Below are 17,589 nucleotides of genomic sequence, written 5' to 3' on the forward strand. Positions count from 1 at the left end.
AGATCACATTGTGTCTTTTAAAGCTACCCCTAAAATTTCTCAAGGTATGTAAAAATATTCAGGGAGTCTATTTTGCTTTATTCATTGCATTAGCCAAGAATGAATGCATTACAAGAATGTTCCAGAAGGGAAGAACTGATGAAAATGTCTAAGGACTGTTTTGTGTTCTTTGCAACAGCATCCCATGAACACGTGTCGGGGTGAACTCTGACCTCGGGGGGAGGCCTGGAGCTTGTCCTTTCCTGGGCACGGGCACTGGGGCTGGCGGTCTGCCCTTCCTTGCCCCAGGGGCCGGGGTCTCCATCTGGACTCAGTGTATGCCTTGTTTCGGCCAGTTTAGCTCCTTGGCATATGCCCCTTTGCAGCTTCTGATCTCATAGTCTTGCTCCAGACACTTGTTCAGGCCTGGCACCCCGGACCGCCAGCCGATGAAGCCCTGCATGGTCTTCGGGACTGGGGGGGAGGGAAGCACCTGCAATAGAAGGACAGAGGATGAGTTGCCTTGGGCCACAGCCACAGGAGATGTGTCTCCAGACGCATCAGGATCGGCGTGTGAGACCTGGTGTGGAGAAGACAGAAAGAACACTGGTACAGGCCACCAACAGACACATGGGTCAATGGAATTGAACAGAGAGCCCAGAAATGAACTTGCACTTCTATGGGCCCTTAATCCACCTGAAAGGAGGCAGGATATATAATGGGGAAAAGACATCCTCTGGGAAACATGATGTTGGGAAAACTGGACAGCTACCCAATGGCTCAATGAGTAAAGAATCTGCCTGCAATGGAGAAGACACGGGATACACAGGTTTGATCCTTGGGTGGGGAAGATCCCCTGGAGGAAGAAGTGGCAACCCACACTTCAGTATTCTTGCCTGGATAATCCCACGGACAGAGAAGCCAGGTGGGCTACAGTCTATGGGGTCACAAGAGTCAGACATGACTTGGTGGCGAAACAACAACATGGGAAAGAAGCAAACTGGTCCACTTCTCACATCGTGCACAGAAATGAACTCAAATGGATTAAAGACTTAAAGCTAAAATCTGAAATAATAAAACTTCCAGAAGAAAACATCGGCAGCACACTTTTTGATGTTGGTCTTAGCAATAATTTTTTGGATATGTCTCCTAAGGCAAACGTAAACAAGTGGGTACATCAAACTAAATGGAACAGGACAAAAGGACAAACAGGACAAAAAAGGCCGCCTACTGAACGGGGGAAGATATTTGCAAATGTATCTGATTAAGGGTTAACATCCAAAATGTACAAAGAACTCGTATAACTCAGCATCACAGAAACAAACAACTTGATTGAAAGGTAGGCAGAGCACCCGAGTAGACATTTTCCCAAGGAAGATATGCAGGCAGTTAATAGTCACACGAAAATGTTCAGTGTCACCAAACATCACACCTGTCAGAGTGGCCATCATAAAAAGACAACAAGTAATGTGTTGGCAATGATGTGGAGGAAAGGGAACCCTCATGCACTGTTGGTGGGATGTAAACTGGTGCAGTCACTGTGGAAAACAGTTTGTTAGAAAAGTAAAAATAGAACTATCGTAGGATCTAACAATTCCACTCCTGGATATTTATCTAAAGTAAATGAAAGCACTAATTCAAAAAGATATATGCAATTCTATGTTAATTGAACATGTTAAAGAAAGCTGAGCGCCAAAGTGTTGATGCTGTTGAACTGTGGTGTTAGAGAAGACTCTTGAGAGTCCCTTGGACTGCAAGGAGGTCAAATCAGTCAATCCTAAAGGAAATCAACCCTGAATATTCATTGGAAGGACTGATGCTGAAGCTGAAGCTCCAATCCTTTGGCCACCTGATGCGAAGAGCTGATTCATTGGAAAAGACCCTGAAGCTAGGAAAGATTGAGGGCAGGAGGAGAAGGGGATGACAGAGGATGAGATGGTTGGATGGCATCACCGACTCAATGGACATGAGTTTGAGTAAACTGTGGGATATAGTGGAGGACAGAGGAGCCTGGTGTGCTGCAGTTCATGGGGTCACAAAGAGTTGGACATGACTTAATGACTAAATGACAATAAATGTTAACTGAACCATTATTTGCAATAGCCAAGATAAGGAAGCAATCTAAATGCCCATCAATAGGTGAATGAATAAAGATGTGGTCTGTACACACAACGGGATATTACTCAGCAATAAAACTAACGAAATCTTCCCACTGGTGACAACATAGGTGGGCCTAGAAGAATTCTTGGCAGTGAAATAAGTCAGACAGAGAAAGACAAATACTGCATGATTTCACTTACATATGGATTCTTAAAAAACAAATGAACAACAGAAACAGAGTCACAGAAACAGAGAGCACACAGGTAGTTGCCAGAGGGGAGGTGGAGGAGGAGAGAAATAGGTGGAGATTAAGAGGTACAGACTTCCAGCTACAAAATAAATGAGTCACGGTATGAAACGTACAGTGTGGGGAATATAGTCAGTAATTATGTAATATCTTTGTATGGTGACAGATCATAACTAGACTTGTGATCATTTTGAAATGTTTAGAAACACTGAATCACTATGCTGTATAACAGAAACTAACAGCATTGTAGGTCAATTATACTTCTAAAACAAACTCATAGGAAAAGAGATCAGTTTTGAGGTTACCAGAGGAAAGGCTGGAGAGGAGGGGGATAGGATGAAGGTGGTCAAAAGGTACAAGCTTCGAGTTATAAGATAAAAAATACTAGGGATGTAATGTACAACATGATAAATATAATGAATGCTGCTCTATGTTATATACAAAAACAGTTACGATTAAGAGAATAAATCCTAAGAATTCTCATCACAAGGAGGAATGTTTCTCTAGTTCTTAAATTTTGTATCTGTATGAGATGATATGCTAAGTCGCACCCCACTCCAGTACTTTTGCCTGGAAAACCCCATGGATGGAGAAGCCTGGTAGGCTGCAGTCCATGGGGTCGCTACGAGTCGGACACGACTGAGCGACTTCGCTTTCACTTTTCACTTTCATGCATTGGAGAAGGAAATGGCAACCCACTCCGGTGTTCTTGCCTGGAGAATCCCAGGGACGGGGGGAGCCTGGTAGGCTGCTGTCTATGGGGTCGCACAGAGTCGGACACGACTAAAGTGACTGATGGATCTTCACTAGTCCTAGCGTGATAATCATTTCATGATGTACGTAAGTCAACTTCTGATGCTGTGTATTTTATACTTACTCAGTAATGTATGTCAATTATAGGTCAATAAAGTGAAGAAAAAAGTCAGAAAAGACAGAAAGAAGAGCCAGTGTCCCTAAGTAAGTTTCACTGAATGTAAGTACGCACCAACCCGCTGGACTCAGAGATCACATGTTCCCTGAAAATAATGATCGATCATCAAACATGTCTTTTTATCTCATAACGTTTAACATATTTAACTCATGACCTCCAGCAAAATAACTTTCATTTGGTAAAAGAGCAAAAAAGAGAAACAAAAGCAAGGTGCAGATATATAGACTATTATAGTTCATAGTTGTTCAGTTGCTAAGTCGTGTCTGACTCTTTGAGACCCCATGGACTGTAACCCTCCAGGCTCCTCTGTCCGTGGGATTCTCCAGGCAAGAATACTCGAGTGGGTTGCCATTTCCTTTGCCAGGGGAGATTCCTGACCCAGGGATCAAACCTGTATCTCCTGCGTCTCCTGCATTGGCAGGCAGGTTCACCACCACTGAGGCATCAGGGAAGCCACGGTTTATAGTGCCCTTTATAAAATATATGGCAATATTGTCAGATGGTAGCCTGGCAGTTATAGACCTTCCAGGTTTGATTAGAAGGCTTTATGATAGGTGTGTAAACACACACACACACACACACACACACACACACCAAACCATAGATACCACAGGAGTGAAAGAAATTGATTTTAATTAAAAACCAAAAAGGAAATGGGATTCTATCTGAAATGAAAAAACACAATTTCATTTGTCAATTCCTTGAAATTTGAAAAATTTTTGGAAAATGAGGGTGAATGCTTATGCAGGGTTTGCCTTTCTATTTGAAATAACCTTCTGTTCTGCTCTTATGGGGGGATTTGAACCAAGACAGCAGTGAGGAATATTCATTCAAGCAGAAGAACTGAGATGAAGAGGTTTAATATGTTTGGGGTTATGAGTTCACGCTTAGCTCAAAAGATCTTTGAATGAGGTGGTGGCGAGAGGGGACAGTCCTGGTGGGCCAGCTGCCACTGGTGGATGAAGCCCCTTAACATATGTTCTTGATGAACTATTAACATTAATCTCCTGAGAGGCCCCACACAGGGAGGGTCATGAACAGATGCTGGCGGGGCCAGTTTCCTCCAGCCTGCAAGTTCTCCACAATGCTGGTCCAGACTGGCTGTCAGGCACACAGACTAGCTTTCAAGTCCAGCTTGTAAGAGAAATGCAGTCAGAATCCACCCCGGGAGCTCACACTTCACCCATCAGATTGGCAAAGAGATGAAGACACCACCGTCAACAAAGGTCTAGAGGGAAAATCTGTGAAGGGCAACATTACCGCCATCTATGAAAAAGGAAAAGGCAAACATGCTTTAACCTGACAATCCACCCCTCAGCATTTATCCTAAGACATCCTAATACCTGCACGTGCATGTACCAAGATAATTGTGGGAGACTGACTGCAGCCCTGCATGTCACAGCAGATGCCTGGACACAGCCCACATGTCCATCCCCTGAAGACCCATTCAGTCACAGCCCCTCCACACCACGGAAAACTATACAGCAATGTAAAAGATGGAGGCAGCTGTGTGTTCTGAGATGGGATGACTTGGAAGATAAACTGCTAAGAGAAAAACAATGTATAAAATGTGTAAAATATGGTATAAATTGTGTATATTAGCTGCTCAGTTGTGTCCGACTCTTTGTGACCCCTTGAACTAGAGCCACCAGGCTCTTCTGTCAATGGGATTTCCCAGGCAAGACTACTGGATTGGACAGCCATTCCCTTCTCCAGGGGATCTTCCTGACCCAGGGATGGAAACTGGGTCTCCTGCATTGCAGGCAGATTCGTTACCAGCTGAGCCACCAGGGAAGCCTGTCCAGGGTTAAGGGAAGGGTTATATAAATTATGGTCAGTTCGTACAATTAAGAAAAATGCAGTCATTAACATATACTGCATGGAAAGATAAATAGGCTATATTGTTGAAAGAAAAAAGATTACAAAGCAGTCTGTGGAATTTTATTTTTAAATATGTATATATGCATGTATGAGTTTGTGCGTGTGTGTGTGTTGAAGGAGTAGCTGAGGATAGCACTTAAGAGCAGGGCTCTGAAATCAGACACACTTGACCTTGGAAAAGTTGTTCAGTCTTTGTTAGCTTCGGTTTCCTCATCTGCAAAATGGGTTTGATGGCAATTATATCCATTCTCCAGGGATGTTGTGGAAATAAGATAACCATGTAAAGCACTCAGTATGGGGAGCAACTAAAGGGTAATTATAAGAGAATATGAGCCAGCATTTATTGGTGGTACATGAGGCGTAGAAGGCATCTGGAAGAGCTCCCCAAAATGTTAACCATGGGTCAGTGTATATATATGGATATTTTAATTTATGATTTATATTTTGTTGCATTTCTAGAAAAATCAGCAAGTCTCTCTTGCTGTATAATCAGCAGAGGAACCCTCTCAATATCTCAGTGGAATGCATTCTTTCATTCATTCAGCTAATAGGTCGTACCCACTGAGTGCCTAACTCAAACAAGCTGGCCATCCCATCCCATCTGACCCTGAGGGTGTCAGAGAAAGAAAACCCAGAATCGAACTCACCCATCCCTGGCCTCCTTCATCCTGAGTTTTCGTCCCCCCTCCCCACATTGGGACACGGAAGTGCCTGCTCCATAGCTGGATGGAGAGCAGAACCCAGGATTAAAGTGACAGAGAAGGCATGAGAAGGGCTTTCCTGGTGGCTCAGACCATAAAGAATCTTCCTGCAAGGCAGGAGACCTGGGTTCGATCCCTGGGTTCGGAAGATCTCCTGAAGGAGGAAATGGGTACCCACTCCAGTATTCTTGACTGGAGAATCTTATGGACAGAGGAGCTTGGTGGGCTACAGTTCATGGGGTTGCAGAGTCAGACACGATTAAGCCACTAACACTTTCACTTTTCCCATGAGAGAAGACTAGGGATATACAGAGCTCAGCAACTTCTAGAGGCATCTACCCCACGTCCACATCTGATTGGTCTTTGGTGGGAATACCATCTATGTCTTCTCCCCTCTGGATGACCTGGTCACTCACTCAGCAGCAAGAGTGACATTTTAAGAAGGCAATTCTCAATATTCCGCGGCCCTGCTTCCCTCTGCAAATCAGGCTCAGATCCCAGTTCCTTCCTCTGGACTCCAAGGTCCTGCACATATAGGGACCAATAACCTGCTGTGTCTCCCATGTGTGGGCTTAGGAAGGACTGGAAACCCATGTCCCTGTGGCTTGGGCACTGCTGTGTCCTTACCTGTGCCCAAGGCTTGGCCCACCTGCAGCAACACCGTTTCCGGTGGGGTGGAGATTTCTTACTTAGGAAAACAAGTACTTAAAAAGACTTTGCGAACCTTGATGTATTTCTCCACTGGGCTCACCGGCCGGATGCGGAACCGCTCAGGAAGCTCGATTTTGGGCTTTGGGGTGGCTGGTTCTTCTTCACACTTGATCAGCTGAAACACAATCCCCAGAGGCAGGGCCCCACTGGTTGAGCCCTCAGGAGCTTCCTTTCACAGTCCCCCCAGAACAAGACTCTTCACAGGTGACAAAGGCGGGACTCAGGTCAATGTTAGAAAGGGGCAGAGTGGGGACCTGCAGGCAGCCCAGCTCAGGCCCAGGCATCTCGCAGACTGCCCATTTACTGCCCCGCCCATGATGTGAGAACATGTTATAGCTTATGGACTCAAACTAAAAACCTGCCAGCAAGGTTCAGGACCAGCCTCTAAACTAGCAGGACAGCCTCCAACCCCCCAACTTTTAATTTTTAAAGCAATTTTGAACTTTTCAAAATCCTGATTTAATTACACATGGAGACTATTAATACAGATTCCTTTATGCATATCATATTAATAAGGACTCATTTTATGCATAAAATTTCAAATTGTGTAACTCTCCAAGTATTAAGAAAGCTCATTAAGAATGGCATAATTTCAGAGCCAGTGGGACAGGGTGAATTACAAAGGGGGTTTATACGGTCTAGAATCAAGTACGTTTTGAATTATGCGGCCCTTGAGTGATTCTGCCTCCCTCTAGAGAAACGTGGTTTCCTCATGTTGTGTCCTAGGGATCTCATGGAAGGTTGCAAACCGCTGGCCACCATGCTGGTGAAGCCCACACAAGCCCACATATATGTGGGTCTTTATATGGTGTTTTATAAATGGAGCCACTATTCTAGACTCAGACATTTTCATTAAAGCATCTGAATTTCCAGACTCTCTCGAACAATCAGAAAATGCAGCTGAGTCTGTCTTGCCTGTGAGCCCTCAGCAAGGCTGATCTTGGTGCCTCTGGCTGGGGTCAGAGGTCTCTGCTGATGTCCCCAATACTCCCTATTTATTATCTCTGGTCCCTTCCCTCATTTCTGGTGTAGGAAATACCAAGAGTTATTTTCCTAATAATCTTGCAGATATTCACTTGGCCTCTCTTTTCTTTCCCTCTGTACCTCACAGTCACTCAACGAGGCAGTGAGGACTATCACCCCATTTTACAGATGGCAAGTCAAAGGCTGAGTAGCCCTGGAATCAACCAGACAAGCATCTCCCTTTGGTGCCTTTCTTAGCTGTGTGACTTTGTACTTTTTTGAGCTCAAATTCCTCATTTGTAAAATGGGCCTCAAATAGCATCCTTCTCTGCACAGGGGTTGTCTTATGGATTCAACAAGCTGGTTTGGATGAAGCACCTAGAATGTGCCTGGCATGTAGTAAAAGCTCAATAAATTTGTAAATCAAAGGAACTTTCAGGTGTCAGCCATCTTCAACATGCTCTATAAATTTATTCCTTTGAATTAAACACTTCATAACCACTTATTCTTGGAAATGATTGGGTCTATAACCTCCAGGGTCATCAACTTTACATTTACCTCCTCGAAGGGTGTTGATAAAAAACCCCAGTTCTGGGCCCAGTTTTGCCGTGCTTCGTTTTCAGCCTTCAGGCGATATTTCCTGGGGGGGAAAGAGTTCTTAAGTGATGTACAACATTTGAAAAGGGTTGACATAGCAAACCCTAAAAGGTGCCCTGGGGAGAATTTGACCTTCACTGATGCACCTGGACTGAGTGATGATTCCCAAACAGGGAGAGAGTGGGAGGCCCTGTCGCTGGGGGATTGTCACTCATGAAAGGGAGACACGTGTCTTAGAACCAGAGATGCTGGTTGGATGGTACATCAAGGACCAGACAAGACTAGGGCTGCCTCTGCCCTAGGGGTCATCTCGATACTGGATCCCTTATTTTAGGGGCCCTTGGACCTACAGTAATGGGGGAGTGTTAAATCATGATGGAGGTACAAGTAAAGTTCCTTTGTTTTCAGAGCAAGGACCGGGGAAGAGTGAGGTACTAGGGTGCAAAATTTAAGGAGGCACCCATTCCCAGTTCCTGCATGGGCAGAGCCAGAACCTGCATGACCGTGACATGGAGCCCTCTTTAAACACTGCACCCCAGGCCCCTCGTTTGTTCCACCCTAATCCTGGCCCTGCTTTCACTGCACACATAATATAGTTTATACATAACTACCCACGAGCTGAGGTGAGTTTCAGTTGAAGTGCAGGTATGTCTTTTACAAAAAAACTGATTTAAAAAAACTGATTAAACATTTATTCATTTTGATTTTCAAGTTTCCTTTCCTATTTTGGAACCAGTGTCTGCACCCCAAGCCCCCTCTAATGTCTCAATAGTTTCTGAGGCCCAAGCTATTTCCCCGGGGGCTGAGCACCTAAATCAGTTAAACCACTCAGTCATGTCCAATTCTTTGCGACCCCATGGACTGCATCACGCCAGGCTTCCCTGTCCATCACCAACACCTGGAGTTTGCTCAAACTCATGTCCATCGAGTTAGTGATGCCGTCCAACCATCTCATCCTCTGTCGTCCCCTTTTTCTCCCACCTTCAATCTTTCCCAGCATCAGGGTCTTTCCCAATGAGTCAGTTCTTCCCATCAGTGGCCAAAGTATTGGAGTTTCAGCCTCAGCATCAGTCCTTCCAAGGAATATTCAGGACTGATTTCCTTTAGGATTGACTGGTTTGATCTCCTTGCAGTCCAAGGGACTCTCAAGAATCTTCTCTAACACCACAGTTCAAAAGCATCATTTCTTCAGTGCTCAGCTTTCTCTATGGTCCAACTCTCACAATCATACAAGACCATAGCTTTGACTAGATGGACCTTTGTTGGCAAAGTAATGTCTCTGTGATTCAATATGCTGTCTAGGTTGGCCATAGCTTTTCTTCCAACAAGCAAGCGTCTTTTAATTTCATGGCTGCAGTCACCATCTGCAGTGATTTTGGAGCCCAGAAAAATAAAGTCTGATCTCACTGTTTCCATTGTTTCTCCATCTATTTGCCATGAAGTGATGGGACTGGATGTCATGATCTTAGTTTTCTGAATGTTGAGTTTTAAGCCAACTTTTTCACTCTTCTCTTTCATTTTCATCAAGAAAGTGATGAAGGCTCTTTAGTTCTTCTTTACTTTCCGCCATAAGGGTGGTGTCATCTGTATATCTGAGGTTATTGATATTTCTCCCAGTGATCTTGATTCCAGCTTGTGCTTCATCCAGCCCAGCAGTTCGCATGATGTACTCTGCATATAAGTTAAATAAGCAGGGTGACAATATACAGCCTTGGCATACTCCTTTCCCAATTTGGAACCAGTCTGTCATTCCATGTTGAGTTCTAATTGTTGCTTCTTGACCTGCATACAGATTTCTCAGGAAGCAGGTCAGGTGGTCTGGTATTCCCATAAATTCTGGCATCTCTTTCAGAATTTTCCACAGTTTGTTGTGATCCACCCAGTCAAAGGCTTTGGCATAGTCAATAAAACAGAAGTAGATGTTTTTCAGGAACTCTCTCACTTTTTCAATGATCCAACGGATGTTGGCAATTTGACCTCTGGCTCCTCTGCCTTTTCTAAATCCAGCTTGAAAATCTGAAAGTTCACGGTTCATGTACTGTTTAAGCCTGGCTTGGAGAATTTTGAGCATTACTTTGCTAACATATGAGATGAGTGCAATTGTTCAGTAGTTTGAACATTCTTTGGCACTGTCTTTCTTTGGGATTGGAATGTAAACTGACCTTTTTCGGTCCTGTGGCCACTGCTGAGTATTCCAAATTTGCTGGCATATTGAGTGCAGCACTTTCACAGCATCATCTTTCAGGATTTGAAATAGCTCAACTGGAATTCTATCCCCTCCACTAGCTTTGTTCGTAGTGATGCTTCCTAAGGCCCACTTGACTTTGCATTCCAGGATGTCTGGCTCTAGGTGAGTGATCACACCATCATGGTTATCTGGGTCATGAAGATCTTTTTGTATAGTTCTTCTGTGTGTTCTTGCCACCTCTTCTTTATATCTTCTGCTTCTGTTAGGTCCATACCATTTCTGTCCTTTATTGTGCCCATCTTTGTGTGAAATGTTCCCTTGGTATCTCTAATTTTCTTCAAGAGATCTCTAGTTTTTCACATTCTATTGTTTTTCTTTATTTCTTTGTATCGATCACTGAGGAAGGTTTTCTTATCTCTCCTGCTGTTCTTTGGAACTCTGCATTCAAATGGGTTTATCTTTCCTTTTCTCCTTTGCCTTTCACTTCTTTTCTTTTCTCACCTGTTTGTAAGGCCTCCTCAGATAACCATTTTGTCTTTCTGCATTTCTTTTTCTTGGAGATGGTCTTGATTACTGCCTCCTGTACAATGTCACGAACCTCTGTCCACAGTTCTTCAGGTACTTGGTCTATCAGATACAACCCCTTGAATCTATTTGTCACTTCCACTGTATAATTGTAAGGGATTTGATTTAGATCATGGTAAAGCATCTGTCTACAATGCAGGAGACCTGGGTTCAATCCCTGGGTCAGGAAGATTCCCTGGAGAAGGAAATGGCAACCCAATTCAGTACTCTTGCCTAGAAAATCCCATGGATGGAGGAGCCTGGTGTCCATGGGGTCACAAAGAGTCAGACATGACTAAGAGACTTCACTTTCACTTTCTTTTCATACCTGAATGGTCTAGTGGTTTTCCCTACTTTCTTCAATTTAAGCTGGAATTTGGCAATAAGGAGTTCATGATCTGAGCCACAGTCAGCTCCGGGTCTTGTTTTTGCTGACTGTATAGAGCTTCTCCTTTGGCTGCAAAGAATATAATCTATCTGATTTTGGTATTGACCATCTGGTGATGTCCATGTGTAGAGTTTTCTCTTATGTTGTTGTAAGAGGGTGTTTGCTATGACCAGTGCATTCTCTTAGCAAAAACTCTGTTAGCCTTTCCCCTGCTTCATTTTGAACTCCAAGGCCAAATTTGCCTGTTACTCCAGGTATCTCTTGATTTCCTATTTTTGCATTTCATTCCCCTATAATGAAAAGGACATTTTTTTTGGATGAGCATGGCCCTGCCCATCAGAACAAGACCCAGTTTTCCCTACAGTCAGTCTCTCCCAACAGGAAACTTCCATAAGCCTCTTATCCTTATCCCTCAGAGGGAAGACAGAATGAAAACCACAATCACAGAAAACTAACCAAACTGATCACATGGACTACAGCCTTGTCTAACTCAATAAAACTATGAGCCATGCCATGTAGAGACATCCAAGATGGATGGGTCATGGTGGAGAGTTCTGACAAAATGTGGTCCACTGGAGAAGGGATTGGCAAACCACTTCAGTATTCTTGAGAACGCCATGAACATTATGAAAAGGCAAAAAGATAGGACACTGAAAGATGAACTCCCCAGGTCAGTAGGTGCCCAATATGCTACTGGAGAAGAGTGGAGAAATAACTCCAGAAAGAATGAAGAGACAGAGCCAAAACAAAAACAACGCCCAGTTATGGATGTGACTGGTGATGGAAGTAAAGCCCAATGCTGTAAAGAACAATATTGCTTAGGAACCTGGAATGTTAGGTCCACGAATCAAGGTAAATCAGAAGTGGTCAAACAGGAGATGGCAAGAGTGAACATCGACATTTTAGGAATCATTGAGCACCTAAAGCTGAGTCTATTTCCAAAGAAAGTGTAACATGAGACAGAAAGATGAGCCATATATGTACTTAAAATATTCTAGAGCCACATTTTTTAAAAAGTGAAAATAAACAGGTAAATTTAATTCTGGTGTCACTTTTTAGGGGCATGAAGTTTCTGAAATCCAGTGTTTTATATTTATGCTGCTGCAACTGCTAAGTCGCTTCAGTAGTGTCCGACTCTGTGTGACTCCATAGACGGCAGCCCACCAGGCTTCCCCGTCCCTGGGAGTCTCCAGGAAAGAACACTGGAGTGGGTTGCCATTTCCTTCTCCAATGCATGAAAGTGAAAAGTGAAAGTGAAGTCGCTCAGTTGTGTCTGACTCCAGCGACCCCATGGACTGCAGCCTACCAGGCTCCTTCGTCCATGGGATTCTCCAGGCAAAAGTACTGGAGTGGGGTGCCATTATGGCTCATTCCAATTTGGAATAGTTACCTATCCAGTGCTCAACAGCCACTGTGACATGGGGCAGAACAGTCTAAGGGCTTAACTGGCTCTGTTCACCAAGGAGGGGCCCTCTGATTTGGGTCTTGAAGGATAAGTAGGAGTTTGTTTGGTGGGGGAAGAGAGAAAAAGGCATTCTAAGCAGAGGAAACAGACCCTGCTATGGTAGTATAATATTTCCTAATGTGAGTACTTGGATAAAAATAAATATTAAGAAAAATAATAATAGCATGTATTTATTGCAAATAATACTGGCCTTCCATTTTCAAGAGTGATATAAAGTTTTCAATAAAAAGAAGTTCATTAGGTCAAACAAAGCTAATTTAAAGAAAAATATGAAGTGACTATTACAGGATTTTCAAGGAAATGGTATAAGTCGTAAGAGATGAAAATAGGATAACTGAAGTTTAAGAGGTTAGCAATGATGGTTTGTTGTTGCTAAATATCCCCTGGTGAAGGGAAATGACTACCCAGTCAAGTAATCTTGCCTGGAGAATTCCGTGGACAGAGGAGCCTGGCAGATTACAGTCCACGGGGTTGCAAAGAGTTGGACACTACTGAGTGACTAACACTGCATTTACTTATTTGTATCTAAATTAGTAACTTTCCATATTGGTTAAAACTTCAAAGAGATGGGATATTACCTAGCAATGGGACAGAAAGGCAAATAGAAACATCCATTATAGATGTTTACTGAATACGAATCTTTTAGAAAATGGATTTAATTCTTTAAAACTTCTTGTTGAAAAACCAGGATAAGCAAGAGTAAATGTAAAGTGCTCTCTTTTGAACTAAACAAATACCCAGTTCAGTTCAGTTGCTCAGTTGTGTCTGACTCTTTGCGACCCTATGAATCACAGCATGCCAGGCCTCCCTGTCCATCACCAACTCCTGGATTTCACCCAAACTCATGTGCAATGAGTCAGTGATGCCATTCAGACATCTCATCCTCTGTCATCCCCTTCTCCTCTTGCCCCCAATCCCTCCCAGCATCAGGGTCTTTTCCAATGAGTCAACTCTTCGCATCAGGTGGCCAAAGTATTGGAGTTTCAGCCTCAGCATCAGTCTTTCCAATGAACACCCAGGACTGGTCTCCTTTAGGATGGACTGGTTGGATCTCCTTGCAGTCCAAGGGACTCTCAAGAGTCTTCTCCAACACCACAGTTCAAAAGCATCAATTCTTCAGTGCTCAGCTTTCTTTATAGTTCAACTCTCACATCCATACATGACCACTGGAAAAACCATAGCCTTGACTAGATGGACCTTTGTTGGGAAAGTAATGTCTCTGCTTTTGAATACGCTGTCTAGGTTGGCCATAACTTTCCTTCCAAGGAGTAAGCATCTTTTAATTTCATGGCTGCAATAGCCATCTGCAGTGATTTTGGAGCCCAGAAAAATAAAGTCAGCCACTCTTTCCCCATCTATCTGCCATGAAGTGATGGGTTTGGATGCCATGATGTTAGTTATCTGAATGTTGAGCTTTAAGCCAAATTTTTCACTCTCCTCTTTCACTGTCATCAAGAGGCTCTTTAGTTCTTCACTTTCTGCCATAAAGGTGGTGTCATCTGCATATCTGAGGTTATTGATATTTCTCCCGGCAATCTTGATTCCAGCTTGTGCTTCTTCCAGCCCAGCGTTTCTCATGATGTACTCTGCATAGAAGTTAAATAAGCAGGGTGACAATATACAGCCTTGATGTACTCCTTCTCCTATTTGGAACCAGTCTGTTGTTCCATGTCCAGTTCTAACTGTTGCTTCCTGACCTGCATATAGGTTTCTCAAGAGGCAGGTCAGGTGGTCTGGTATTCCCATCTCTTTCAGAATTTTCCACAGTTTATTGTGATCCACACAGTCAAAGGCTTTAGCATAGTCAATAAAGCAGAAATAGATGTTTTTCTGGAACTCTCTTGCTTTTTCGATGATCCAGCGGATGTTGGCAATTTGATCTCTGGTTCCTCTGCCTTTTCTAAAACCAGGACAAAGCTAGTGGAGGTGATGGAATTCTAGTTGAGCTATTTCAAATCCTGAAAGATGATGCTGTGAAAGTGCTGCACTCAATATGCCAGCAAATTTGGAAAACTCAGCAGTGGCCACAGGACTGGAAAAGGTCAGTTTTCATTCCAATACCAAAGAAAAGCAATGGCAAAGAATGCTCAAACTACCACACAATTGCACTCATCTCACATGGTAGTAAAGTAATGCTCAAAATTCTCCAAGTCAGGCTTCAGCAGTATGTGAACCACGAACTTCCAGATGTTCAAGCTGGTTTTAGAAAAGGCAGAGGAACCAGAGATCAAATTGCCAACATCCGCTGGATCATGGAAAAAGCAAGAAAGTTCCAGAACAAATATTAAGATTTTTTTTAAAACATTGGGTAAATCTTAAAAATAAGCACTCAACCGTCAGCTCTCAGCAAGCAAAGCTTTGCCGAGGGCTGTAGAGCCAGATGCAAAATGTTTCACGCCTTTGTAGTGCGCCAAAGACAAGAGAAAGAGAAAGGCTCTTTCCGCAAGACACCCCCACCACCTCCAGCACTCTCTCCTAGCGCCCAGAAGTCGACCACTTCCAGGACTTAGTGGGAAAACTGAGGCTGCCAGGTGTGCACACTTTGGGTAGGAATGGCCCAGCCCACTGGGTTACTGAGTCCCCGGCGTTACCAGATCTCATCCTGGGCCACGAGGTTCATGCGCTCGGCCGCAGCCGTGCTGATCGGTTTCTGGGCCATGGGGCCTGGGGTCTTGGCAGGCCCCCGCGCGCTCAGGCCTCTGGCTCAGCGTCTCAAGTCTCCTGGGAGACCGGTTGCTGAGCAACGCGGGACGCGGAGGCGGAGCCGGGGCCGCACCTGGAGAGATTGGGGCAGCCGGGCTCTCCTTTCCAGGCGTCAGGGCGCCTACTGACAACCTCGGTCCACAGTCACGCTCTTTGCGCGCCTCCCTGCCCACCTGCTTTTTCCGGGCTGCCACAGCCCTCCTCCTCTGCGGAAAACCTTGGGGAAACCTCAAGACCTTACACGCCCTCCTCCTTTTAGACCTATCACGCAAGTATACTTGCCAGGTGTACCAAGCCTAAGCGTACCGAGCTTAATGGATTCCGTCATAGAGACTCCTGTAACCACCGCCTGGATTACGAAATAGGTCACCCCAGCCCATCTCTTTTGTCGACTTCTCTTAGCATCCCGGTGTCGTTTTTCTCTGGCTTCCTTGTTCCAGTGTTACGTTTGAGAGGTTCATCCGTATTGCTGCGAATACCCAGGGTGTGGTCACTTCCATGCGGACGGCACTGGGGCCAATCTTTGGGGCCTCCACGAAAGTGCTGCTGTGAATTTCAGCGCACGTGGCTTTTGGCTATACATGCATGTGGCTATACATGCATTTCTTTGGCATCCACTCTTTATAATTATCTCCAAATGCAGCTCAAAGATAATACCGCCTTCCGACCCCACACCCCAACCTCTCTTTCATGCCCATCAACACTAATCCCTCATCACTGGGATGCTCATGGGGTGTTTGTTGACTGACCTACTGACCTCCCTGCCCTAGCTTCCATCCTACCATGTTGTCATTGGCCTGGGACTGAAAATGTGTCTAAAACAACAGAACATGCATCCACTTCCTAGGGCAGGGGAAGGTTCCTCTGCTTGAGCAGCCGCAGGGTACACAGGTGTCCAGAGCCTAGTGGTGCTGAGAGAAGGAGGCAGCAAGCTTCACTGACCGATAGATTGTCTCCAGATGACTGAGAGCCTGTGAGCGCTTTCATCTCCTCACTGGAGATCGGGGATTCTCCCTGGCAGATAAGTCTCCCTCCCTCCCTATCCCTGACCTCCTGGGGTATTCATGGGTTTGAGCGTTTATCACAGTGTTTGGATGATGTATCTTCCCCTCTTGATGATGTTCCCCACAGTCAGCTGTGTGATGCTCTTCTCTGCTGCTGGAAATGCTGGGTCGAGGCCCAGGATTGGGTGGTCCCTACTGCTGCTTCAACTAAAATACTGAGGGGGCCAGGCAGGGGCTGGAATCAGAGCTGTGGGGATTCATCAGCCTGATGGTTAGCACCCCGTGGCCACAGCTGAGCGAGCTGGCCCGACAGGCTGGATTGCTGCAGGTGGACAGGGATGCAGGTGGGCCTGGAGTTTCCTGCCTAGCCTTGTCTCTGAGGTCACCATTCCTACGACGGGAGAGAAGGTGTCCTAGGAAGAACTGTGAATGGTGGATGCTAGGAAGAGAAGAGGATCTGTTGTATAGGGGGCAAAGTCTGCTACTCTACTGGGAAATTTCTAAGAGGATTTTGTTACAATGATTAATTAAGAATAAATTTGTTTGCTGAATGTCTGTATGCCAGACACCAAAGGTTCATTCATTCTCAAATGTTTGCTGAGAGCCTTCATGTGCCTGGGGATCCAGGAAGGAACAAGGCTGACAAAGTCATTGCCCTCCTGGGGCTGACTTGTCTGGAGGGAAGACACACAATGAAGCAAGTGAAGACGGATCAACAAATGTACTGTCACCCCGGGCAGAGATGTGTGTTGCCAAGAAAGTTAAATCAGGGAAGGGGGCTCGAGGTGACAGGTCCAGTGAAGGGCCTATTCTAAGTGGGTGGTCAGGAAAGGCCTGTCCGAGGAAAGGATGACTGAGCACAGAACTGAGGAGGGAGGCCCCCATGCAAAGGGGTCAGAAGACCACTTTGTCCTTTCCATGGAGGACAGAGGTGCAAGACAAAGGTCCTGAGGCAGAACAAGCCCAGGGTGTTTGAAGACCACTGAGGAGGCCAGTGCAGATGGAGGGCTCCCTGGAAAATGTGGCCAGGTGCAGAAATGAGAAAACAAGCACAATGTCTTCCAGTTTTACTAAGTAAGCACACAGATGTGAATGCAGCCACATGAGAATGAAGCCTAATAGATGAAATACCAATAAGAGGAGAGTACCCCAGATGAGGCAGGAAAG

At 44.9% G+C, this 17,589-nt stretch overlaps 1 protein-coding gene across 1 annotated transcript; it reads right to left on the bottom strand.

Moving 5' to 3' along the window:
* Positions 1-310: 310 nt before the first annotated feature.
* Positions 311-15,374, bottom strand: CIMIP1 (ciliary microtubule inner protein 1). The gene is made up of 4 exons (XM_055543187.1): positions 15,307-15,374; positions 8,072-8,153; positions 6,564-6,665; positions 311-472 (listed from the first exon to the last, which is right to left on the bottom strand). Exons 1-4 carry the CDS (start codon positions 15,372-15,374, stop codon positions 311-313), a joined length of 414 nt encoding a protein of 137 aa, XP_055399162.1.
* Between the last annotated feature and the right edge of the window lie 2,215 nt (positions 15,375-17,589).

Source organism: Bubalus kerabau, chromosome 13 (genome assembly GCF_029407905.1).
Source record: "Bubalus kerabau isolate K-KA32 ecotype Philippines breed swamp buffalo chromosome 13, PCC_UOA_SB_1v2, whole genome shotgun sequence".
NCBI lineage: Eukaryota > Metazoa > Chordata > Mammalia > Artiodactyla > Bovidae > Bubalus > Bubalus kerabau.